This window comes from Mirounga angustirostris, unplaced genomic scaffold, assembly GCF_029215605.1.
Source record: "Mirounga angustirostris isolate CCGP_5_RB_7025 unplaced genomic scaffold, mMirAng1.0.hap1 SCAF_15, whole genome shotgun sequence".
Lineage (NCBI taxonomy): Eukaryota > Metazoa > Chordata > Mammalia > Carnivora > Phocidae > Mirounga > Mirounga angustirostris.
This window is the reverse complement of record NW_026991723.1, coordinates 62,309,921-62,331,145: the sequence shown is the minus strand read 5'-3', so window position 1 is coordinate 62,331,145 and position 21,225 is coordinate 62,309,921. Positions and strand designations below refer to the sequence as shown.

Here is a 21,225-nt window from a genome sequence, read left to right as displayed (position 1 = left end):
AAGTTTTGGGGGTGATGGGTATGCGATGCTGATCATAGCAATGCTTTCACGGGTGGATACTTATGTCAAAATGTATCAAATGACACACTTTAAATATGGACGGTTTAGTGTATGTCAATTATACATCAAGAAAGCAGTTTTTAAAATATCCTTTCTTGTGCCTTTTCATATGTTTCACATAGTTTTCAACATACATATCTTGCTCTGAAATGAGGGAGACTGGAACAAAGGACTGGGATGCTCCCAGACCATTATACGTGCCTCTGGGTCACTCACCAGTGTCGGTCCTGTCAATGTATTTTTGTTCTGCCTTGGACGTTAAAAGGCCCTCTTCCCTCTTCTCTTTCTCTACCACTGCCTTTCTCCTTCCCGTTTGGCTCCTTTTCTCTTTGGCTCTCACTCTTGCTGTCTCAGAAAACCCCTTTCTTGGGGCACCCGGGTGGCTCAGTCAGTTGAGCCTCCGGCTCTTGGTTTCAGCTCAGGTCCTGATCTCAGGGTCCTGGGATCAAGCCCCAGATCACGCTCCACACTGAGTGTGGAGTCTGCTTGGGATTCTCTCTCCCTCAGCCCCTCCCCCTGCCCCTCCCCCTGCTCTCACTCTCTAAAATAAATAAATAAATAAATAAATAAATAAATAAATAAATAAATAAATAAATAAATAAATAAATAAATAAAATCTTAAAAAAAAGGAAAGAAAACCCCTTTCTTCAGCTGAGCAGGCAGCTTTAGGAGACATGGTGACACTCAGACAATCCTTGGCGGCACAAGAGGAAACCAAAGGCAACCGTAACCTCTTCTGTTCTAAGCAAGGTGGTCATTTTCATACTGGGGTGGGAGGAGGGATAAAGAAATAAATAAATCTCCCCCCCAGCCCTTCCACTTTCAGAGACTTTTAGTGGAGACAGCAGATGAAAGATCCAATCATTGCTTGTGCTCCACTCCCTCCCTTCAGCCATGTGATGGCCTCTTAGTTTTAATGCAGTGAGTCATGGGCTATGCAAAGGGAGGCCCAGAACAGAGTTGGGGGTTCTGGCAGCCATTGCTGGTTTGCCTACCCAAAGTTTATTCCTCTCTTCTTACTTACACAGGGCCCTGATTTTGTTGGAGGTAGCAATGTGCCTGGCTGAAAAGTTAGATCTCCCAGCCTCCCCTCCAGTTACAAGTGGCCATATGACCACCTTCTGGTCAATGGTATAAAGGAAGAAACTAGGTAAGATTTCTGGAAATGCTTCCTGAAAATGGGGCTACGTAGGCAGGTTCCTTGTTGGTCTTCCATCTTTTTCTGCCTGGAACATGGATGTAATGACCGGTGCTGCAGCAGTCATTTTGTAGTCCTGAGGTGATCTTGATTGACGACCTTTGGCTAGTGCTAAGGATAGTAAAACAGAAAGACAAGAGGTTAGGACATTGATGAGATTATGGCACCAGTCTTAGGATGCCTATCTCCAAAGTCCTTTCAAAAGGGAGAAAAATGTAAACCATATTTAAGACATTGTTTTACAGGTCGTGGTTGAAGCAAAACATAATTCCTAAATGATAGAGAATTGATGAGCTAAGTAATTCTGTGTTTTGAAGTGAGAGACAAGGAACTTCTGGGGTGAACCCTACGGAAGGGTGTTCTAACAAAGACGGGAAAACAAGCAACATGATCATGCAAACCTCTCCGTTTTCTCGAGTCTTCTATAAAGTCTGCAACACATGTGTAGATGCCTTGTGTGCCAGTGAGGGGAAATCCGGGAAAGGACGTTGTGGTGCCTCATCAATGCGCCTGAGGCAGGGGCAGCACCTGGGTGATAACAAGCTGATCCACCAGCTGGATTAAATCAAAATAAACAGAATCTCTTGGAGCTGGAGGATGAGGAGCCGCTAGCATCATTAAGGAAGCTCGTCCCCCTGCACCTGGACTGAGTTCTAAACCAACACCATTCACATCCCGTATGACAGATACTGCGGTTAGCGCGAGGGTTACCGGGAAAGTTACCGGGAAAAGTAACTCCATTTTACACACGAGGGAACTGAGGACCAGAGAGGTAAAGTGACAGCTGGCTTGAAGGCCAGCTGTTCTAATTCAGGGCTTGCCTATTTTTTATCCACCCCCCACCCCCCACCCAGCTATGGCTGAGATTCAAGAGACACAGAGAGAGAGGTACAAGAATGGCCACGAAGCCCCAGTTGGATCCCGAGAATCCTGGTGGTCAATGCTGACAAACATTGCAGCCCGATGCCCTTATCGTAAACATATTTATGTGTGCGTGTGCCCTCCCTCCCGTGTGGGTGTGTACGTGAGAGCCGGACACATGTACGTATAGTGAGGGATTCCTACTATGGTAGAAAGAGCACTACCTTAGAATGTTTAAAATCTAGGCTGGAATCCCAGCCCTGGGCTGACTACCAGTGGGCTCGTGGGCAAATCCTTCAACCTCTCTGGGCCTCAACGTTTCCACCTGTAACAGGAAGGATTGGCCAAATTAAGTTCTAAGGCCCAATCCAAACCTTCTAGAAGCCTATATAAAATATGTCATTAAAATATGATTAAATCAATTAAGCACGAGATGAGAATAAATTCAGCTTTATGTAAACAGAGAAATGTGAATCCACTACTGCACAAACCGTAAGTCTTGGGAGAACAGTATGGATCTACAAGTAAATGAGCCACGAATGAGCAGTCGCTCCTTCCTATACTGCCCTACCCTTAAATCATTCCCTTGCCGTCTTGGTGCACGTGACAGCACATTTCTAACTCCTCACACCTAGGTATATGGGTACATTAGAAAATCCGCCTTAAGCTGTGAAAATCATTTCCTCTAAATAAAAATTAAATAGGCACAATGGGGATTTAAAATACACTCTGGTAATGTCCCAATAGCACAAGAGTGTATGACACGAAGCTGGCAACATCAGATGTGGAAGAATTTTATTAGACAAATCGGGTAGCTTATATTTAACACCCCAGCAACTTCTCTTCATAAATGCAGCCAAGCGGCCCCAGAGTAATAGGGGCCCCTCGTGAGCTCTATGCTCTTTATTCTGACATTTAACGAGCATGAATAACCAGGAATAGATGGTATCATTTATGAGTGCTTGTGAACCCAAGAAAAGGGTGATTTCATAGATTCCTTGGGGATCTTTAAGGCCTTGTCTATAAAATGTACCTGAATAAGCTGGGCTCCTCCTCAGCCCCAACCTCATCTTCAGCTGCACTAGAATCCCAGGAACCAGGTAAGGAGAGAGTCTGGAGTCTGGAACCCTTACCTAAGAATATGTCATTGAGTTATTTACTAAATTATCCTCCAGACAATCATTTGGTCCTGTTCTCCGGCAGCCTACGTTACTGTTGAATAGGGAAAGGCATTTTGTTCCCTGTAATTGGAAAATTTAAGCACATCAGACCTGTAGATGGAACCCCTACTTAGCATCTATAGAACAGCCCAAAGAAGACAGGGATTCCCAAAGAGCAGTGAGCTCCCCATCGCAGGAGGTATCCAAGCAGAGTCAGAGACTGAACAGAAGACTTCAGATTCAAATTGGAGAATGGAATTGGAATTGGAATTTTCTTTTCAGTACTAAAAGTTGGGGGGGGAATTCTACAACCTCTAGGACCAAATGTTACTCACTGTGAATATGACTACTTATTATGGAAGGCTTATTACGTACCAGGCGCTGTCCTGAATGCTTGACTTGCATTCTTTCATTCAATCCTGACATAATGGAAAAGGAGGCCTATATCCCTTTCACACGGTATGATGTCTGAATATCTGCAGACGAGGGAACGGAGGCCCACGGTAGCCGAGCACTGAGATCACACAGCTCCTAGGTGCCAGGCTTGGGTGGGTCTCAGACCCCAACTGGGCAGGAGGGCCAGCAACTGGATCATACAGGAAGCTGGCCGCAGCCCCACCTGGAATCATCCCTCCTTCTCTGGCAACTGTTTTTCAAGGTTTGCACACAAAGACAGAGGAGATTCAGGGGTGACAGAGCTGGCAAAAACAGAATTTGAGGGCTGGGGGGTGTCTCTTCAAGATCAAAGGCCCACTGTACTGAGAAGAGGAGGGAACAGTGGGAGCACGGGACACGGGGGTTTATGTGTCCTGAGAGCGACACTCCAGGGAAGGGAAATTCTAGCCCAAGGTGTTTCTGTTCCCTTGAGCTACAGCCTTAGTTCCTCTGAGAGACCCTGGCTGGGCAGGGTACTTGAGGCCAGAGCCAAACCCCTGCTGCCCTTCCTCACCGTCCCACACCCCTCTTGACAGAGAGCCTTCAGTTCTCAAGGCTGGGCTGCCTCTGCCAGAGCCCCCCGACCTGTTCACAGCCTGAGCCCTTGAGGAGCCTGGGGCTTTCTGGCTACTCTCAGATCCTGAGATTAGAGTCAGTAGAAGGTGGAAGAAAAAGTTAAGAGACTTCGCTTTCTCTTTCTCTCTCTCAAAAGGCAGCCCCCAGCAGTGTTTGTTCTCAGAGAGGCCCTGAGAAGAAGGATGGTCACTTCCCTTTCTCTGGGAGATAATTGAAGAGAAGTAAGAAAGTACCTGTGTTTGACGGTGAAATGATGACAATTAATCTCTGAGCAGAGGGCCTCGCCGTTAAATTCTTTGGAGAAACAACTCTGGGAGTTTAATGACAATCAAGAGAATGAAATTGAATTAAGAGGAGTAGTAATTAAATCAGGAGAGAAGTTTTTGCAAAGGGGATGATAAAGGAAATTCAAACCAGTAATGCTGAAAAATGTGATGGGCCGAGCAGGGGGGCGGGGGCCGTGGTGGAGAAGGGGAAGGGGCAGAGGCAGCCCAGCAGGTTGGGAGGCCCAGTGTTTGGCGCCAGAGAAAGGAATTTGGAAATTGTCCTCCTTGAGAGGCCAGGTGTGTGGCTCGTCCGATTTGGGGCAAACTATGCCCACCTCCTAAAGGGGACAAGCTCTCCTGTAAGAAAATAGAAGTCTCCAGTCAGTAGAAAACAGCAGCAGACTCAAAGTAAGGTGACCAACGGTCTGCGTTGGCCCTGGACCATCCCAGTTTTCGTACTCAAAGTGCCATGTCCCAGGAAATGCCTCAGTGGAAGGCAAACCAGGATGGTTGGTCACCCTAACCCAGAAGCAAACAGCCTGGGGTTCCCAGTTCTGCTAGGTGGTCAGCGGCTCCATGACTTTGGGTGAGTCACGCCATCTCTGTGGACCTCGGTTTTCTCATCTGTAAAATGAGTTGTCATGGGTCCCTCAAAAGACTAAAGAAGTTGCTATCTGCCAAGATGTCTAGAGTAGTGGGCATGAAGGAAAAGCTTGACAAATGGGAGTTGAACTGGAGATATTAGCAAACACAATCCAACAGCTCATTAAAAAATAATACATCATGACAGTTTCAAGGGTCCCCAAGACCACCCACATGTTTGTGGAGTTTCTAGGAAGACTCGCAGGATTCAGCATATAGTTGTACTCACAGCTAGGGTCTATTACAGGGAAAGGATACACAATAGGTTCATCAGAGAAAAAAGACATGGGCATAGTCTAAAGAAACCCAGGGCAGGCTTCCTATACTCTGTCCCTCCTTCGAGGGGCACGTCAAGCATGTTCTTTTCTCTAGCAGTGAAGGATGCAGTAATGTGTGCAATGCTCCTGTCCAGGAGGCCCATTAAAGGCTCAGTGCCAAGGACTTTATTGGTAGTGGTGTGATAGGCATCTTCTGCTTGGCAACTACTGAAACTCGAGACTCCAGAAGGAAAACTAGTGTACAGGATAAATCATGTTGTCAATCAGCCTTACAAGTCGGGAAACGGCTCGAATGCCAAGTTTCCAGACCACCAGTCAACGGCCAACCTTGCAAACAGATCTTTCTAAAAATAGCAGTGTCTAGCCCGCTATGCTGACTCTTTTCATCCCAATGACCAAGTGGAGCTCATTCCAGGAATGCAAGGAGAACATACATAAGTGAAAACTTGAATCTAGATCCTGAGCTGTTGCGTGTATCACCAAATCCTGGCTGGGGGTGCCAGGCGTCCTCTGGTCCAGGCATTATTGCTGGTGTGGGAATGCCATCCCCTCTGCTAAACAAGCTCTGCTCACTACCAAATTCCTTGCCAAGAATTTATCACCAACCAAGATCTCCTGCTTGGTCTCTTGAGTCAGAACACTGGGTTTTTCTCAGTTCATCACGAGATGAACAAGTCTCTAGATGGACCAAGCTAGATGGAAATAGCGCTCACCTTGTGCATAAACAGAGGCCAGGTTTATCCAGTGCTGGTGACCCAAAAGGTTTGTGTTTCAGATTTGGGGCATCACCTTCCTCAAGATTAGGATACCAGAGTGGTGAATCAGAGCCCGCGGATTTCTTTGCTCCCCAAGAAGGAGGTGTTAGAGAAATAAGGCATTCCGGCTAGTCATTGGGAAGGGATTTCAGAGTTTAGAGAGGTTCCCTAGCTGCTGCAGATGCGAAGAGACTAGGAAGATAGGAAGGCGGGGGTGTTTAAAAGCATTGCTGAGTCACAGATCAGCTTCCCCTTTCATACACTTCGTTTTGCTAGCCCTGTCAGCCCTGCCCTACAAAGAGGCAGTTAGGGTAGCTGTAGGGTCTCAGTTCTGGAGGCTAGAAGCGCAAAATCAGGGGGCTGGCAGGTTTGGTTCTTCTTGAGGGCCATGAGGGAAAGAGCTGGTCCAGGCCTGTCTTTGGCTTGTTGATGGATGTTGATGGATGTCTTCAAGTTCGCATGACATTCTTCCCATATGGCTGTATGTCCAGATCTCCCCCGCCACCTCCCTTTTTTTTTTTTTTTCAAATGTCCCCTTCTTAAAAGAACTAAGTCATATGGGATTAGGGACCATGCTAATAGCCTCTATTTAACTTGACTCCCTCTCCCATGACCCTATCTCCATATAAGGTCACATCCTGAGATACTAGGAGTTAGGATTTCAACATAGAAATTTGGGGCAACACAATTCAACCCACAACAACTTGGAAAAGTTTAGGTGAAAATCAGAATTATTTTTTAATAACTTTCATTGGACGATTGTGTTTCTTTGCACACAAGAGCCCAGGAATCTGAGTTGTGTAGAACAGAAGAGAGCAAGGGGACGGTGGCAGGGGAGGAGGGTCATGAGGAAGAGGAGAAAGATGAAAAGGAGAAGGGGGAGAGGTAGGGGGAGGGGGAAAAGAAAGAGGAGGAGCAGTGAGCTGGGTCAGACTACCAAGCCTGTACCAGGGCCAGAGATTGGCGAGAATACCTCACCACTCATCTAAATTTAATTTGGATTTACTACAAAGGCCACCAACAAGCAGGGCAAAGGATGCATGGGGCATTAACCACAATGTTTCGGGGCTCCCTGGTGTGTGTCTCAGAGGTGTATCCCCGCTGTAGATTCCGCAGCTCTCCCACAGGGAGGCTCCCTGCCGATGACACCTCAGGGGCGGACCAGGGGGATGCCACACCAGTATCTGATGGCCCCCCCAGCCAAGATCACCACACACCTGCCCCTTCATTTTGTCCTGCCTCCTGGAGCCGACTGCAGGTTCCAGCACAAAAGGAGGTCTGACAAGGGGTGGTTTTGTACATTCGGGCAGCACGTCTACAAGAAGAGGTGCCACTATGAGATGGAGGGAACTGAAGGGCGAATGGGGACTCTGGGCCCTGCAGGGCCTTCCCAGCTCCGCAGCCAGCTCACCATGCACGCCGCCAGGCTGCAAATACACAAAATGCAAAACCCACAAGGCAGGGTGAATTTCCCAGCACAGGGCAGGGACTGCAAAGCAAAGGGTACCCTGGTTGAAGCTTCAAAGAAGAGAAAGGGTGACAAAAATAACACTCTTGTGCCAGTGACAGGCCTGCAAGAAACAGCAGGCCCAGCGACCCTGAGCCCATGCTCTGACCCCTGCTTTGGAGAGCCGGCCCTCCCCGGCTGCTGCCAGCCAGATCTGCCATGGGGCAGAAGCAGACCCTTTCCAGGCGATTCTGAAACACACACACACACACACACACACACACGCCAACAGGTGAGAACCACCAATTTCAATTCTACAGCCCAAACCAACACAGATGGGTTCTAGGAGAAGGAACTGCAAGTACAGGATTTATTATCTACACTGCCTAGGACCAGAGCCAATGGGAAGAAAGACAAGCTTGTTTGCAGGACCAATTTCACCCTTTTCCCTGTAATTCGAGTTCTTCCCTTCATGTCCTCATGTGCTTTCTGAGATACAAGCTTCTAGACCTTTCCCCAAAATGAAGCAGTCTAGACTGTGTATGACTGTGTCTCTGCTTCCTGTTCAGTTACTTTGCATGTTTCACGTTATTGCCATGTCTCTAGCAGGGGAAGGGTCCGAGTTGCCAGGAATGATATTTAAGCAGTTTAGCCTCCACCTTCACCCTGCTCGGTCAGCCCCACGCTGTGCTCGGCTCAGCCAACACGTGTGGGCCCAAGAATGCAGACGGTGTACTTCGGCTGCCTGCTTCTCCCAATTTTGTCTCCCCATGAAGTCTTATGAACCTGTTGACCTTCTCCTAAATTTACTAACATAATTCATTTTATTTTGACTAGCTAACCTTGCTGGCTTTACTCCTCCCCCCTTGATTCACATACCACTAATCAAAGCCCACCACTCGGTTTACCTAGTTCCACAGCCTAGCCCTTAGAGAGGTCACTGACTTATGCACAGGCCCACTAATAGGGTCACAGCGCAGTTCTGCGGAGCCCCGGCGGGAAGCAGGAAGCCTCGTTCCAGCCTCTGCTCTGTTATGCACTCGCTGGACTTGTTGGGGCAAGCCCCTGGTCTCCGGGCCCCGGGCTCCTCCACGGCACAACGGGAGGACGCAGGAAATTCTCAGCGGCCCCAGCCAGGGCATGCCCTGGTTTTCTTCCACTGGACAAGTGACGAGCCAGTATGGAATTCCTGGGAGGCAGTGACAGTTTCGCGGTCCCGGGCATGATTGCCCACACACCGCGAGCAAACTAGTTCTTCAACTATGATTCCAACTACTGATTTCACCAAGTTGAGGGGGCTTTGATGGGGCTCCCTGTCTGATTTCTCCATAATCACAGAGTCCGTAGGCCCAGGTGGGCCAGGGATCTGAATGCTCAGCTCTCTTAAATTGAGAGTGACCTCACCAGGTCATTTCAAAAACCCCAATGGAAGGGCATGGCACACAGTGATCAGTAAATGTTTGTTGAATGAATAAACACTATGCTTTCTCCACAAACACAAAAGTTCCATATGATGAACAAAGGTCAGAAGGGCAGTTCCTAAGAAACCAATTTTCTGCAGAAACAAAAACCTCAAACTGAAGCTATATAATGCCTGAAGTATACCAAATCATAGCGCGGCATGGTCTTAGAATTGTGTTATTTTTTAAAAGCTGTATTGTGGAAGCTCTGTTGTGATACCTTTCTGTCACCCTCACCTCAAATACTTAATAATCCTGTCTATCGGACTCTAGTGGGAAACTCCCAGACCTGGAGTTACTAGCTGAGCAGTTGGACCTTCCGTTTACTACTATGTAAAATAGGGCAAATAGTAAATTCACTTGCTTGTTGATTAAATAAGAAACCTCTATCTCTGAAATTATTGAAAATAAGCACTTGTTGGGCGCCTGGATGGCTCAGTCGGTTAAGCATCTTCCTTCGGCTCAGGTCAAGGGAGCCCCATGTCAGGCTCCCTGCTTAGCAGAAAGCCTGCTTCTCCCTCTGCCTCTGCCCTGCTCCTGATCTCTCTCTCTCAAATAAATAAATAAAATCTTTAAAAAAAAAAAAAAAGCACTTGTTAACCATTAGCTAATTAACAAGGCACTCAAATCTTTTCTCTCATTTAATCCTTTTTGGTGTGAATCATCATACCTGATATGGTTTTGGAATATAGGTGAGGTTCAGTGGAGTGATGTCTGGAGCCGAGGACTAAGAATTCTTGAGACATCTTTGGTGCAAACCCGTGGTTTATTAAAGCACAAGGACAGGATCCTTGGGCAGAAAAAGCTGCTGCCCCAGGGCTGTGAGGGGTAGCTGATTATACACTATAGGGTTGGGGGAGGTAAAGAAAAGGGAGGTTTTTCTAAAGGACTTTCATATGTTAAAGAAGACTCACAGGATACTAGAGCCTTGCCATTGTCAAGTTAAGGTTGTTTTTCCCACTAGCAAGGCAGTAAGTGAAGATAGTTGGTAACTTCTTGGAGGAACATTACACTCTACCCACTTCAAGTACCTGTCGATGGGCTTCTGGTTATAAAAGACATTTAAATGTACCTACATTTCCTTCTGGAAGCTAGGTTATTGATGATAGGAGTGCTTTGTTCTTATAGATTGCTAAGACATTTGTAAGCTGAGGGAGACTCATGTCTCGCAGGATTGTGATCTCTGTAAATGTAACTATTTGTTTTTCCTTTCCTTCGCTTTAGGGCAGCCAGGAGTGCCTGAGGAATGTCACACAGATCCATCTGGGGGTAGTTGTGGGGTGTCAGCTTCTGCTTTGTCCTCAGCTTGCGTTCTGTTCCCTCGATACCCATGGGCACTGCCATGAAAGTCAAAGGAGAGGAGAGCAGAGGAAGGAAGGGAGTCAACCGCGATCTCACAACTAGTAAACCTGCAGGGCCAGCAGGTACACTTCCACGTCCGGAAGATGGGGTAGTAAGTACACTAACTTTGGACGTCCGAGTAGTAGCCCCAGAATCCAACAGACTTCGTCCTGGCCTGAACCGTCCTCCTGCAGCGTTTGAAGTGAGGGGTGAGGTAGTGCTTTGTGGGAACCAAGAGCAGGACACCGTGCGCATAGAAACTCCACATACTGTACAGGGTTTTCTGTTGAATAAAGCCACCTTTGTAGACATTTTCCTCCATTTTAACTTGATGCCAACATCTGTAAATTTCAGAATGTCTTTTTCAATTCTTTCTATGAGGACATCAGCACCTGGGAAAAAAAACCGGAGTCTAGACAGATGTGAAAACAAAAGCTCTGGCACATTCCCCCTCTCCCAAGAACAGATCTCTCACCCAGCTTTACTGGAATGCGTTCGGGCTACTATCGGACCCAGGGAGCCTCGTCTTTCCGTCCCTCACTAGTCTCAGGGACTCTTGGGCCCTTTCCCCAATGACTTAAAAGGGTCAGGCCACACTGATGAGGGAACAGAAGGCAAGCTGAGGACAAAGCAGAAGCTGACACCCCACAACACGCCTCCCCCCTCCCCCCCGTCCATGGGATATATGTGACTTTCCTCAGGCACTCCTGGCTGCCCTAAAGGAAAAACAAATAGTTAACTTATAGAGCCCACAATCCTACAAGACATGAGTCTCCCTAGGTTTACAAATGTCTTAGCAATCTACAAGAACAAAGCATTCCTATCATCAATAACCTAGCTTCCAGAAGGAAATGCAGATATGCTTCAATTTCTTTATAACCAGAAGCCCAACGACAGATACTTAAAGTGGGCAGAGAGTAATGTTCCTCCAGGAAGTTCCCAACTATCTTAATGTTAATGCCTTACTAGAGGGGTAAACCACCTTAACTTGACATTGGCAAGGCCTCCAGTATCGTGTAGGTCCTCTTTAGCATATGAAAGTTCTTTGGAAACCTCCCTTTTCCTTATCTCCCCCAACCCCATAGTATATAATCAGCCACCCCTCACAACCCTGGGGTAGCAGCTCCTTCTGCCCACAGGTCCTGTCCCCAGGCTTTAATAAACCACCATTTTGCACCAAAGACGTCTGCTTTCTTAGTCGGGGGCTCCAGACTCCACCCCACTGAACCTCCCCTATATTCCAAAACCCCATCAACACTGCAGTTATAATGTAATTCATCTTCCCAGTTCTAATCACTTAGCCCTTCTGCTTAGCATGTGCTGGCTCGGATCCACTCGGAAGTGGCTAGAATGATAGTCCATAGTGAAGGGGGTTTGAGAATTCTCTGGGCCAAGGCAGACTTAATGCAAGTAAAGATCAAATTTGTTAGGATTTCAGAATTATTATGAATGGCTTACAGTCCCCTAGGGCTCAAGAAATAAACACTCTAGAAATCTCTATTTTAAAAGAAAGGAAGACAAAAGGTGGTATATACATACAATGGGACATCATTCAGCCTTAACAAGGCTGACCAAGGGAATTCTGACACGCGCTTACAACAGGGATGAATCTTGAGGACATTATGCTAAGTGGGGTAAGTCAGTCACAAAAGGGCAAAATACTGTATGCTTACAACAGGGATGAATCTTGAGGACATTATGCTAAGTGGGGTAAGTCAGTCACAAAAGGGCAAAATACTGTATGATTCCACTCGTGTGAGGTACTGAGTCAAATTCAGAGACAGAACGTTGAACGGTGGTTGCCAGGGCCTGAGGGGAGAGGGAAAGGAGAGTGGAGTTTTTCTTTGGTGGGCTTAGAGTTTCGGTTTTGCAAGATGAAAGAGTTCTCGCGAGGGCTGCTGGTGATGGTTGCACAACAGGCCACGTGCTCAATACCCCTGACCTACACACTTATAAATAGCTAAGGTTGGGTGCCTGGGTGGCTCAGTTGGTTGGGCGACTGCCTTCGGCTCAGGTCATGATCCTGGAGTCCCTGGATCCAGTCCCACATCAGGCTCCCTGCTCAGTGGGGAGTCTGCTTCTCCCTCTGACCCTCCCCCCTCTCATGCGCACTCTCTCTCTCATTCTCTCAAATAAATAAAATCTTTTTTTAAAAAAGTGGCTAAGATGGTACATTTTATGGTAATATCTGTTTTACCCCAGTTCTTAAAACTGAAAAAGAAAAGAGAAAGGAACAGCTTGAACACTGAGATTCTCAGCTACGGTATTAGCATTATATCATCGGGGCCAAAAGCAGCTACGGAACATAATAGATGTTGTACATTTTTATGCCCAACCACCAAATTCCTTTCTGCTGAATGAAGCATCTCCCTGCTCTGCCACAGAAAACTAGCATTTTCTCATAAATCGCTAGCTCCAAAAACCCCATGACTTTCGGCCATAGTCCACTGGAGACCACTGCGAGGCAGATGGGGCTAACAGGCGGCATCTTGCAGTGAAGAGAACATAGCCCCAAGACCCAATAGCTCATCCAAGTGGCTTCAGCATCTCCCTCAGAGAAAAAGACACCCCTCTGGACAGAGGAACAGATTTCGTTTGCAAATTAAATACCTAATTTTTAGCTGCTACTGGAACCATCAACCTGAGTATCAGAAAGAAAAAAAAATCCCATTAAATCTTTAATTTCTTCCAAGTGAAACTTTTTCCCCTGAATTTCAAAATGAAGACAGCTGCTGCATTTTCATGCGATGAGCAGCGCCCAGGATCCAAGGGAACCAGTTTTTCCGTCATTTTTTCCCCAATAATCTGCCACTTGGTTGGATTTACAAGAGCATGTTCACCCATATACTGCATTAGGCATTAGGCAATCTGTTTAAAAGACACATACTTTTCATCATTTAAACCTGGTTCCCCAGACCTAAAATTACTTTGCAGCCAGGACTCAAGAAATACACTTACGAAGCTGCTTAACTCTATGAAGTTTTCCTTAAATAGACTTGAGAAAAAGGTTTTTAAAATTATCTATTTTTTAACTAATACATCTCTTCATTTTGTGATTCTGCTCAACAACTAGGGCATTTCATATGGAACTCTGAGTCTTTAGAAATCCTGGTTTAGAGTTCTGGGCTCCTGGAGTATGTGCTCTGAGCTCCTCTGGGTGTTTCCTAGGGTCGACGAGAAATTGAATGCTTATACCCAGAAAGGCAACGTAAGCTAAGTGAAACTTCAAAGTTTTTTATTTTGGGTTGGAATTATATCAACTCAGTTTAGAAATGCTGGTATCTCACTCTGATTATTAAGGTCCCTTAATTATTGTCCCTGATTATTACAAATTAAAATTTTCAAAATGAAAACAAAATTTTATTTGATAAATCCAATTTACTAAATAAATTCTTTCAAAAGAGTTTTAGCAACTAGTGAGAAATCAATGGAAATCTCTGGTCTACACTCACAGAATTAAGAACTGAGAGAGACAAGAGGCAAAAATATTATCTACAGTTTCAGAGACAAAGAACAGAATGAACAAACATTTTATCCAAGATATCTGGCTTAGGATCCCTATGTCTCTTTCCCTGGGTAGCAGCTGCCTCTGAGCACAGATCTTCCTGACAGAGTCACAGGCACACTCATTAATAATCACGGAACACACAACATAACAATCATCAGGGCAGAAATACCTGGAAGAAAACAAGCCACAGCCAATTATGGTGTCTTGGATTTGAGCGACTACCTGGTCACATAAGAAACTGTTCATCCGACAAAGACGACAACCTCCCCCTAATGTTTTCTCCATACTCACTTGTAAAGGCAGAGAGACTAAGGGACCTAGTAGGCAAGTATCAGCAATGAGACTTGGTATAATGAATTAAAAAGTTTATTAGCCATAGAAAAAAATTGATTCCTTAAATCAATTCTTGTTAAGTTCCCTGTAAAACAATAAGCTTACAGAATATTTCTTTCTCACAAACAGAAAGTCACTATGCTTTTGGTCCAAGATATGTTTTTTTCCTTCTTCTTCAGATGACAGACAGATGGGTGTAGCCGAATCTATGAACGAGTGTACTTGCCCCAAATGTGCAACATAAATACAGAAGCGATGAACAGAAGACTCATAACCAATACTGGAACAGGGCCACTGGAAGTAAGAAGAGAAGGCATGCTTACTTTTAGTAATAATACATATTATAGCTGTAATACTGAAGATTGCCGAGGGGATAAAGCAGGGGGGAGTACCTAAGATTCACCCAAGAATACCATTTACAACATTTAATTATATTCCCCAAATTATTATTATGGATATATTGAGGGTGTGGGGACGGCACTGTGATTGCTTAGGAGGAATCCTTATCTTTTAGTAAAACGTATTACAATATATACAAATAAAATGATTTGATGTCTTGGAGACACTAGTCGAATTTCATATATTTGATATTTTCCATAATAAAAAATAAGAAAAATTTCCCAAACTCTTTAAGTGCAAATAACCCAATTACCAAACTATTATTTCAAATTAATATTTATTAAAAGACAACCTTCATTGTCTAACTAGAATGTACTAGGCATACAAAGATACATATCACATTGTTAAGTTACAAAGTGTTTCCACTTATCAACAAACTCCTGACCCAGGACAAACAAATATTAATCTCATTTTATAACAAGGAAAACTGAGGCTCAGAGATTATTACTTGCCTAAGAACACACAGACAGAACAGAAAGGGGAGATCTGAACTCCAGTTTTCTGATTCGATACATATTGCTTGTCCCTCTCTCTCTTTTTTTTTTTATGTTAATCACCATAGACTACATCATTAGTTTTTGATGTAGTGTTCCATGATTCATTGTTTGCATATAACACCCATAGCTCCATGCAGAACGTGCCCTCTTTAATACCCATCACCAGCCTAACCCTTCCCCCCAGCCCCCTCCCCTCTAGAATCCTCAGTTTGTTTCTCAGAGTCCATCATCTCATGGTTCCTCTCCCCCTCCGATTTCCCCCCTTCATTCCTCCCCTCCTGCTATCTTTTTTTTTTTTTTTAACATATAATGTATTATTTGTTTCAGAGGTACAGGTCTGTGACTCAACAGTCTTGCACAATTCACAGCACTCACCATAGCACATACCCTCCCCAATGTCTTTAAGATTTTTTTTATGTATTTGAGAGAGAGAGAGAGAGTGAACAAGCGGGGAGGAGGGGCAGAAGGAGACGGAGAAGCAGATTTCCCACTGAGCAGGGTACTTGTCTCTCTCTTTTAAAGTTCCCATCTAGTTCCATGTAGGAGTTTATTAAAGGAAGGAAATAAGTTTTACTTATCAGCCCTTCCCTAAATCAAATGCTTCTCAGGTTGAGAATTAGTACATGGGCTTCTTAAAGGGAGAACCCCTTGATCTCACACAACCTGTGAATGCTGACTCTGATGAAATGTTATGGGCCCCTCCTTTGTGACTCTTCCTGCCAACACCGGTTTTGGAGAATTCAAGATGTCACTTCACTTCCCAGATACAAATGGGAAGTGGACAACGGAAAAGACCCCAGAAATCTTTACAGCGAGGGCAGCGGAGTAAGAGTCCACTAGTGGCCAACAGACAACACAGAGATCAAAGTCCTTGCTACACTCGTCTGTTCTTTCAAGATCTGTACAATTACGGGAGTAAACAAATTTAAAAATACATGAAGGGAATCTTCCCCGAGTTACACTTAAGCACACCCCCTACTCTGGTGCGACATCAAAGCAACATGAGACACAGAGCATGAATCTGAGAGCGCAGCTCCCAGAGAGCTGGAATTTGGGAATCAACTCTGTCACCCAGGAGCTGTGACTGAGGCCCTGTCACTTACCTTCTCTGAGCCTCATTTTCCTCATCTGTAAAATGGGGATAATCCCAGTGCCTCTCCCATAGGGTTGCTGAGGTACTAAATAAGTTAATACGAACACAATATAGTAAGCTTCCACGAAATGCTATTATCAGCCTGAAAAAAAAAAATTCTCAACTCCTAAGAAGAACCAGCAACAACCTCCAAGATGTGGATCTGTGGATACAAATTCCCAACTGTGTCTTTTCATCAAAAACATCTGTCTCTTATTGATGATAAACTATGGTTTATGACACTTCAAGGAACAGGTTCTATCCTGGGAGGACTCAAGCAGTAAGGAGCAGCAAGCAAGCCTGGCTGTTCGACAGCTAGCGCAGGCCAGACACCCCCAGGAGAACAGGTCTGAGCCCCTTCTTGAGAAGGCTATAAAGTAAGGCCCCTGGAGACCCTGAAGAGCAAGGGGTGTCAAAATTTCTCTCTGAAATACTCACAAAGATTACCTTGAAACAAAGACCAAAACGTTTTTCATGCCGCCAACTCACATACCCCAACGCCAGGAATGGTTTCCTAAGCTCATCCTTGCCTTAACAAGTCTTCAAGAGAATAGTAAAAAATCACTCGATAAAACCAAATCTCAAGAATTCTAGGGAAGCCTTCGTCAACTACATTTGCGATCCAAGTCAAGCTACGAGTTAATTTAATTAATCCAAATAAATCTAACTTTGTCTCTTTCTACCAGACAAGTAGTATGGAAAGAGCATGGGATTGAACCAGTCAGAAGACACAGCTCCAGCCCCTGCTGGCCGCCTTCCACATGTAACTGCCTCTGTGAACAGAGGTGCTCCGCGAACGGGAGTGCGTCATTATTCCAATTCCTTAGGCACCGGGTTTAAGCAGGGTAAGTAGGGGTGTTCTGGAGCCTCACACGAAGAGACCTGTGGGACCAGCTCTGCCACACGGTACCAGAAACCATGGAAAGTAAGGCGAGCAAGGCCTGGAGACCCTGGATGCCCATTTCCCATCACTTAATGAGCACTCCCTGACCGAAGAACTTAGACAGTGGTTATGTTCACCCTCCAGAGTCACCCACCACCCACCAAAGGCAAAGGGGGCCAAAGAACTTTTGGTAACACAGCCTAATACAGACACTCCCATTAGGCTGTCATAATATCAGCTAGTGCCTCCAAGAGAGCTTTGAAAAATCACCCAACTCCAGTACAAGTGGTTACTCCTCTTTCTCAGTGTGGGACAAGAACACCAAATGAAGAGCAAGTTCATCTAATTAAGCAGTTTTCCCTCCAGTTCTCTCTGTTCCCATCATTTATTCTGACACAGCTACATGAAGATTTTTTCCTTGCTCTCCCTCAATCCATGGAGATGTTATTCTAGGCTCGAAACTAAAGGCTGATACACAGACAAACCAAACCAAGCCCACCTGGCACGAATGAAGCTGTCGTGTACCATACATGTCATCAGGGCAAACACCACTGGTGGAGGGACTGCACTGCCCCACGGTAGTGTGACACTCAACAACGTCTGTTTCCCCAACACTTACACCTTGAGCCCAGGGGAGTCTTCCGTGTAGAATCGCCACATGCCCCCCGTGCCTGCTGAGGTCGTGCGCCCCGCGCTCCTTGTTCCACAGCTCGCGTTTTTTCTGGAAGAAATATTACAAAAAGCTTTTTCTCGGAAGCCCCTTACCATAGCATTATAACATATGCTACCACTACACTGTTAAAAAAACAAAAATAAAAACAAAACAAACCGCACCCCCCCCCCGGAAAAATACTTTCTTTGCCAGATCCCCCAAATTCTTGCTTTTACTCCACTGATCATGATAACCACTAAGGACTGAGTACCTGCCATATGCTAATGAATACAACCACCCCAGAAAGTAGTCACCATTTCCAATGTATAAATGAAGAAAATGGGCTCATAAAAGGTTAAGTAAAGTGCCTAGGACCACAGAGCCAGCAGGCAGCCAAGCTCGGCAGTGAACCCAGTTGACTCTGGAGCCCATCCACTTGCCCACACATATGGGCGTCTCATTTGAACAAGGAATTTCAGTTTCCCTTCACATGTATTTTTGTGAAGTCAAGTAACAAACCCTTGCTTAAAAAGCCCTGAATCCATACAATTGATTTTAAAATGACTACTTCAAAATGTTTTTCAGTTTCTGTATATACTACAAAAGAGACAAAAACAATTAAGCTTCGTTGTAATCCAGGTCCTAAAATGGAGTGTACGTTTTATAAAAAATTATTTTGTGATCTGTTTTCACGATTTTGATATACTGGCCATAGATCTTGGGCAGAGGTAGGATGCCATGTCCCTCACAGGGGCTCCAGGTCTGTGCGATGAGCAGCCCAGGCCCCTGGAAGTAGCCCGATAGTACTTGTGCCATCCACCAGGGCACGCAGGGAGAAACTAGAAGTGAAAACCCTGTTGCCATCATCTCTTCCAACTGCCCTTCCAACTCTGGTCCTAATCCTCACCTCCCCCTGCCGTGGCCTTTACCCCAAACTCTAGTGCAGACGCATTGATTACTGGCTACATAGTGGCCCAGGAACTCCCAAGTCCATACGTACGGCTGTTTCTATGAGATAACTGATAGCAAATAGTAAACCGTAATTGTACAGGGATTTACACAGCAATTCATACACTTAGAAGAGCCTTCACACACAAGGATATACATATTTAAGCTGTGAGGTAGGTACCTGAAATTTTCATCCTTGTTCATAAAAAGGAACTTGAGCTAGATGGTAAACCCAGTGTGGACATGGTAAGTCATCAGCTGAGCCAGGACTAGGACCCATGCACTTTCCACTATTCCCACAGCCTCCCAACTGCAGTGCTTGGTCTCAAAGTCCCCTAGAATTACGGGAGCCCCAAAGAAATCAGTCTAGGCTCTTTAAGATTTCTTATACCTACTAGCACATGGGGCAATGCAGAGGATTTGATAATCAGGGCACCTGGAAATACCAAATGTACTCAAAATATCTCCCATTCCTCCACTGGAAAGCCAGGTAGAAGTTAACAGAGCCCATTTAATCTCTTAAATTTCTATTAGGGGTCTATTTTACCATTTCTTTCTGGCCACAGTGTAACTGCCTCCCTCTTCCTATACCCTATAGTTCCTTCAAAAATCCCGAGACTACAGAGTGGCTTGATTCCTTCATTTATTCTGTCAGGTCTTATATCAGGATACAGATGTTGGGCCATTTCTGTCAAAATCTAATGAAGGAGATAAATATGGAAACATGAATGCTATTATAACCCCATGAACAAAATGCTGCGGGAGCCAAAGAGAAGACTCACAGCTACTGCTGCTTTCTAAGTCAGGGAAGGCCTCAAGAACCCCTGAGCTTAGTCTTGCAGAATAAACAGAAGCGGGGGGAGGGGTCGTCTAGTGAGTTCAACAGTAATAAGTTCACTGCTGCTGGATCACCAGAGAGGAGGAGAGGCAGCTGGGCTGAAATAACACCAAGACCACTGGCATCCACCCTTCTTCTTCTTCTTTTTTTAAAGTTCAGCAACAAGAAATTGAGATAGAAACTAAGAAGATGTGTGACAGAATCAGAGGGGAGGGCAGGCTGGAGTGGGAACGACCTGGAGAGAAGCCTTAGGTAGGAAATGCAAATGTCTAGGTGGGAGAAGTTGGGGTAAACTGGAACGGTGGACATGAAAACGGAAACAACTGATGAGAAGCTTTTTGTGTGCCATTCGGTCTTGCAAATGACTGAACAGAGACAGAGCATAAGAAAAATCCACGACCACCCTTAAATTTTCGCCTTGGGGAAATGAATATATAGTCGTAGTGCCGGATGGAAGTAAGGGAGATAAAACTGGGGCAGAAGCTAGGATGAAAGGAGACTGAGTTTTGCATCGGACAAGTCATGTCGGACTCAGTGTGAGGGGACCTGCAGATCAAAATGTGACTGCAAAGCTTAGGTCCAGACACACCTGTTTAATGACATCAGTTTTCTCAAAGTTGTCTCTGATCCCACTCCAGTTTGTTAACTTTCCTTTTTCAAGAGAGGTGCCCCAAACTGCGCAATTCGAAGAAAACGTTGCCTCCCTCTCGAGACACACAAGACCTACGGCCACGTCGCCTGAGGTTCAGTTTGCCCTTGTGACTCTTTTTATCCCGGGGTCTCCTTCCCCGACCAGCGAATTCTTGGGCACCATCTCTCCAAGCGCACAGCCAGAGGGTCGCGGGGTCCTTACCTCTGCCGGACCGTGGATCCAGCCGCCCGCGCGGCCACTGCTTTGCTGGGGGAGCGCCCCGACGAGCCCACATTAGTGCCACTGGGGGTCGGACCAGGCTAGAGAGAGAGACAAGCGGACAGGCGAGTGAGCGCCCCCGGCACGCCCCCAGGCCCCAGGCCCTGACGGCCCAGACCAGCACCTGCAGTGGAGCCTGGGGAAAGCAAGACAGCCACAAGAGGAGGGCCAGGCGGAAGGCCAGTGTCAGGGCCAAGAGGAGAGGCGGAACCGATAAGGGAAGGCTGGGGCCGCCGTACCATGCTGAAGACTGGAAGGCGCTGCACACTGAAACTGACGGCCACGAAGCAGACGGTGGAGTCCTCAAAGGACCGGCGGCTGGAGAGGCTGGCTCAGGCCCCGCCCCCAGGCCCCTGCAGGGTCCTCGCCGGCTCCAGGGACGCCTGAGTTGTCCCACCATATGCCTGTACAAATGTTGTTACAGGCGATTTGGCCAGCCGCCGTGTGGGAAGTACAGACCTTCCGCCTCCTTTCTTTGAATCGCAGCGTCTTTCATAGAGTCCGATCCCTACCAAAGGGAGGCTATAGCTGCGGTCAGACGGGAAATTTCTTCTGGCAGACACTGGGCGCCTGAAGATTTGCGCTGATGTGGCCTAACTGACGCAAGCGCCGCGAGGCGTGGTCGGCCCCGCAGAGGCCCGCTGGG

At 46.1% G+C, this 21,225-nt stretch overlaps 1 protein-coding gene across 2 annotated transcripts; it reads right to left on the bottom strand.

Annotated features, from left to right (window-relative positions):
* Positions 1–684: 684 nt before the first annotated feature.
* On the bottom strand, positions 685–21,125 carry SEC61B (SEC61 translocon subunit beta). 2 transcript variants are annotated; one of them, XM_064579948.1, is made up of 4 exons: positions 20,819–21,125; positions 20,523–20,620; positions 17,851–17,952; positions 685–1,369 (listed from the first exon to the last, which is right to left on the bottom strand). In XM_064579948.1, exons 1-4 carry the CDS (start codon positions 20,819–20,821, stop codon positions 1,207–1,209), a joined length of 366 nt encoding a protein of 121 aa, XP_064436018.1. In that variant the 5' UTR covers positions 20,822–21,125; the 3' UTR covers positions 685–1,206. The 2 variants fall into 2 exon arrangements, with proteins under 2 accessions (XP_064436018.1, XP_045738733.1); XM_045882777.3 differs by lacking the exon at positions 685–1,369 and adding an exon at positions 14,336–14,614 and having other exon boundaries at positions 20,819–21,046.
* Between the last annotated feature and the right edge of the window lie 100 nt (positions 21,126–21,225).

What these genes read in the sequence shown, in the direction of transcription:
- SEC61B (XM_064579948.1), bottom strand. An exon ending in GGATCCACGGTCCGGCAGAG is followed by an intron (nt 17,953 to 20,522) that starts GTAAGGACCCCG and finishes TATTTCTTCCAG; the next exon opens with AAAAAACGCGAGCTGTGGAA. An exon ending in GACTCCCCTGGGCTCAAGGT is followed by an intron (nt 1,370 to 17,850) that starts GTAAGTGTTGGG and finishes TACTATCCTTAG; the next exon opens with CACTAGCCAAAGGTCGTCAA.